The sequence below is a fragment of the Borostomias antarcticus genome (assembly GCF_949987555.1).
Source record: "Borostomias antarcticus genome assembly, chromosome: 11".
In the NCBI taxonomy this organism is placed as follows: Eukaryota; Metazoa; Chordata; class Actinopteri; order Stomiiformes; family Stomiidae; genus Borostomias; species Borostomias antarcticus.
In genome coordinates, this window is record NC_140244.1 from 15,004,795 (window position 1) to 15,009,794 (window position 5,000).

General features: G+C 51.9%; 1 protein-coding gene across 1 annotated transcript in view; it reads right to left on the reverse strand.

Annotated features, from left to right (window-relative positions):
- dip2bb (disco-interacting protein 2 homolog Bb) overlaps positions 1-5,000 on the reverse strand; it is a gene marked incomplete at both ends in the record, with an annotated part of 77,071 nt that overhangs the window by 10,032 nt on the left and 62,039 nt on the right. The window contains one exon of the mRNA XM_084445633.1: positions 4,660-4,769. Coding sequence (XP_084301759.1) covers positions 4,660-4,769 — 110 coding nt within the window. The remainder of the gene's footprint in view (positions 1-4,659; positions 4,770-5,000) is intronic.

Below are 5,000 nucleotides of genomic sequence, written 5' to 3' on the forward strand. Positions count from 1 at the left end.
TTATAAATGTCTTATAATCTAACAATAAACATGTTTATTATACTATTATTAAACATTAATATCGTCTTATTAACACATAATAATGTCTTATAAGCATCTTAAGGACTTATAAGGTCCTTATTACCTATTAATTAACACTTATTACGGATGGTTACTATAAAGCGCTTCCTAATTAGGTGATTTGTGTTCAGACTGCTGACTGATAATGTGCTTCCATACATACATACATACATACATACATACATACATACATACATACATACATACATACATACATACATACATAGCCGTGGGAGTGTGTTTGAGCAGAGTGCTGCAGACTAAAGTCTTAAGTCCAGCTCAGTCTCTAAATGTCATCTCTAAATGCATGGTTGCACATTGTAAAAAGTAGACCTATCTTTATTTAATTGTGTTAGGATATTATATTTAGTGGCAGTGGCTAGTTGCAAAACTAGAATGGAGAAGTAAGACGCCTCCTTCCCTCCACTAGTCTGGGGGTCCACCTTGGGCAAGTGGTAGTACCCCCTAGCCCCCCTACCTGGGGTTACAGGAAAAACCCTGATGACAGAACACCAAAAAGGAAGAGAGACCCGGCCCGGAGGAAGCCCGGGGCCCTCGTCTGGAGCCAGGCCCAGACGGAGGGCCCGCATGCGAGCGCCTGGTGGCCGGGCTTACCACGGAGCCCGGCCGGGCCCAGCCCGAATAAGCAACGTGGAAGCACCATCTCCTCCTCCATCGTCCCGTGGACCCACCACCCGCGGGAGGAATTGTCGGGGTCGGGTGCGCTGCCAACTAGGTGGCGGTGAAGGCGGGGGGCACCGACGGACCGGACCCGGGCGGCAAAGGCTGGCTCTGGGGACATGGAACGTGACCTCACTGGGGGGGAAGGAGCCGGAGCTTGTGAGGGAGGTGGAGCGATACCAATTACACCTGGTGGGGCTAACCTCCACGCACAGCACCGGCGCCGGAACCAAACTCCTGGATAGGGGTTGGACCCTGTTCTTCTCCGGAGTTGCTCACGGTATGAGGCGTAAGGCAGGTGTGGCTATACTAGCTAGCCCCCAGCTGAGCGCCTATGTGCTGGAGTTCACCCCAGTGGACGAGAGGGTCGCCTCCCTGCGCCTTAGGACTGTGGGGGGGGGGACTCTGACTGTGGTTTGTGCTTATGCACCGAACAGCAGTTCAGAGTACTCAGCCTTCCTGCAGACCCTGAGTGGAGTCCTTTTGGGGGCTCCTGCAGGGGACTCCAGTGTCCTACTGGGGGACTTCAATGCACACGTAGGCAATGATGGAGAAACTTGGAGGGGCGTGATTGGGAGGCATGGCCACCACGATCTGAACCCGAGTGGTGTTTTGTTGTTGGACTTCTGTGCAAGTCACGGTTTGTCCATAACAAACACCATGTTCGAACACAAGGATGCCCACAAGTACACCTGGCATCAGAACACCTTAGGCCGAAGGTCGATGATCGATTTCGTTATCGTATCATCTGATCTGAGGCCATGCGTTTTGGACACTCGGGTAAAGAGAGGGGCAGAGCTGTCCACTGATCACCATCTGGTGGTGCGCTGGTTTTGATGGCGGGGGAAACTTCTGGACAGACCTGGAAAACCCAAGCGTGTAGTGAGGGTGAACTGGGAACGTCTGGAGGAAGAGCCTGTCCGGAGAGATTTCAATTGCCACCTCCGGCGGAGCTTCTCAGGCATCCCTGTGGAGGTTGGGGACATCGAGCATGAGTGGTCGGTGTTCAAAGCCTCCATTGCTGAAGCTGCGGCTGGGAGCTGTGGCCTGAGGGCCATAGGTACCTCAAGGGGCGGTAACCCTCGGACACCGTGGTGGACAGCGGTGGTCAGGGAAGCCGTCCGACTGAAGAAGGAGGCCTTCCGGGTTATGTTAGCCCGGGAGACCCCAGAAACAGTTGCAGGGTATCGACTGGCCCGGAGGGCTGCCGCTTCGGCCGTGACCAAGGCAAAGCAGCGGGTGTGGGGGGAGTTCGGAGAAACCATGGAGAAGGACTTTCGGTCGGCACCAAAGTGTTTCTGGAAGACCATCAGACACCTCAGGAAGGGAAAGCGGGGGACCATCCAAGCTGTATACAGCAAGGAGGGGACACTGCTGACCTCAACTGAGGAGGTTGTTGAGCATTGGAAGGAGCACTTTGAGGAACTCCTGAACCCGACTAATCCACCCTCTACGATCGAGGCAGAGCCGGAAGATGATGGGGGGTCGTCAATGTCCTTGGAGGAGGTCACTGAGGTAGTCAAACAACTCCACAGTGGCAGAGCCCCAGGGACTGATGAGATCCGTCCAGAAATGCTGAAGGCGCTGGGTGTAGAGGGGCTGTCTTGGTTGACACGCCTCTGTAACATTGCGTGGAAGTCTGGGTCAGTGCCGAAGGAGTGGCAGACTGGGGTGGTGGTCCCAATATTCAAAAAAGGGGACCAGAGGGTGTGTGCGAATTATAGAGGCATCACATTACTCAGCCTCCCAGGGAAGGTTCACTCCAAGGTGCTGGAAAGGAGGGTCCGGCCGATAGTCGAACCTCAGATCGAAGAGGAACAATGCGGATTTCGTCCTGGTCGTGGAACTACCGACCAGCTCTTCACTCTCGCAAGGATCTTCGAGGGGGCTTGGGAGTTTGCCCAACCTGTCTACATGTGTTTTGTGGACTTGGAGAAGGCTTAGGACCAGGTCCCTCGAGAGGTCTTGTGGAGGGTTATGCGGGAGTATGGGGTGAGGGGGTCCCTACTTAGGGCCATCCAATCCCTGTACACCCAGAGCGAGAGCTGTGTCCGGGTCCTCGGCAGTAAGTCGTCTTCCTTTCCGGTGGGTGTTGGCTTCCGACAGGGCTGCGCTTTGTCACCAATCCTGTTTGTGATTTTCATGGACAGGATATCGAGGCGTAGCCGGGGGGAGGTGGGTTTGCAGTTCGGTGAGCTGGGGATCACGTCACTGCTTTTTGCAGATGATGTGGTCATGATGGCATCAGCTGCCTGCAACCTCCAGCACTCTCTGGATAGGTTCGCAACTGAGTGTGAAGCGGCTGGGATGAGAATAAGCACTTCTAAATCTGAGGCCATGGTTCTCAGCAGGAAACCGGTGGCCTGTCCGCTCCGAGTAGGAAATGAGTCCTTACCCCAAGTGAAGGAGTTCAAGTATCTGGGGGTCTTGTTCACGAGTGAGGGAACCATGGAGAGGGAGTTTGGCCGGAGAATCGGAGCAGCTGGTGCGGTTCTGCAGTCGCTTTACTGCTGTTGTGACGAAAAGAGAGCTGAGCCAAAAGGCAAAGCTCTCGATCTACCGGTCTATCTTCGTCCCCACCCTCACCTATGGTCATGAAGGATGGGTCATGACCGAAAGAACGAGATCACGGATACAAGCGGCCGAAATGAGTTTTCTCCAGAGGGTGGCTGGGGTCTCCCTGAGAGATCGGGTGAGAAGTTCAGTCATCCGGGAGAGACTCGGAGTAGAGCCGCTGCTCCTTTGCGTCGAAAGGAGCCAGTTCCTTGAGGCCAGAGGATGCCAGAGGATGCCTCCTGGGCGCCTCCCTAGGAAGGTGTTCCAGGCATGTCCGGCTGGGAGGAGGCCGCGGGGTAGACCCAGGACTAGGTGGCGGGACTACATCTCCGCACTGGCCTGTGAGCGGCTAAAGATTCCCCAGGCAGAGCTGGTTGATGCTGCTAGGGAAAGGGATGTCTGGGGCCCCCCCTGCTAGAGCTGCTGCCTCCGCGACCCGACCCTGGATAAGCGGATGAAGATGATGATGATGATGATGAGGATATTATATTTGATTTGATTATGTTCTGCTATTCTTATCTGTTCTATCTGTTATTCTTTTATGCATTATAATAGTCAAAATGCAATCTCCAAAGACACAGCAGCAGCATTATATAATTTAGACAAAGTGCATTCTCCAAACACTAGACTACGAAAAATGACACCCTCTTCCATCTAGATGTGGAGTTTTTAGTCACAGACAATTTTTGCAAAGACTGGGATCATGCAGGTCATTTGCATTAAGACTAACAACTTCAGATAATATTAAACATGTTTGATTTTACCAGAGCTTCAAGAGAAAAAGACTGATACAAGAATTAGACTGCCATCTCAAACTGGGAGCGCAGTCGGACTCTAGCAAAACTCATGATTTTATTCAGACATTGGAAAGTGCATTTATTTCAATCATTTGGATGGATGGAAAAAATGAGAGGTTGTTATGGCATATTACCACGGTAGATCAACTTGAGGTCGAGTGGAAGCGCCTGGTCTAGCAGGCTTACGTCAAAAGAAACTACTACAACAACAACAATAATAATAATAATAATAATAGAATATAGCACCCTAATTTGGAAATGTAGGCCTGAGAACAGGCTGACCAAGATTTCCTTTGGCTGAAGCCAGGCTGCCCTAAATAAATGCATTCGAAACAAATTATTTTCCTAGATGACTGTCAGGATCTGTTTACAACATGCTCAGTGTTGTGAATGGTGCTGCGACAGCGTTTCCATGTGACCCCGATAACCTCTGTCAACGCTGATGAAACGGTCCGTGTAAACTGGAGGTCATTCTCTTTCTGTGGTCATTCTCGTTGTGGAAACGTTGCAGTATAACCCAGGCCTGAATTCCAAACTCTAGACAGTACGAAACCATGTATTGTACCTTGACACCCGTGAGCATGCCTGTGGTGGACACGCTGAAGTCCAGGTAGGCGATCATCTCTGCTGTGGGGGGTTTGTAGATCTGGGGTGGGCGGCGCCGAGGGAGGTCATCTAGACATAGAGATCCACCACACTCATGAGATACAGGACAACAACCACCAATGGCTTCAGTAAAATCTACATTTCCAGACTCCCAGTGACTGTAAACATGCGTTGTACCCCATGTGACTGTGGACCCACCCGTGTCTATGATGGTGCTATGGAACCACCCGTGTCTATGATGGTGGGCCGGGTTCTGGACCTACCCGTGTCTATGATGGTGGGCCAGGTTTTGGACCTACC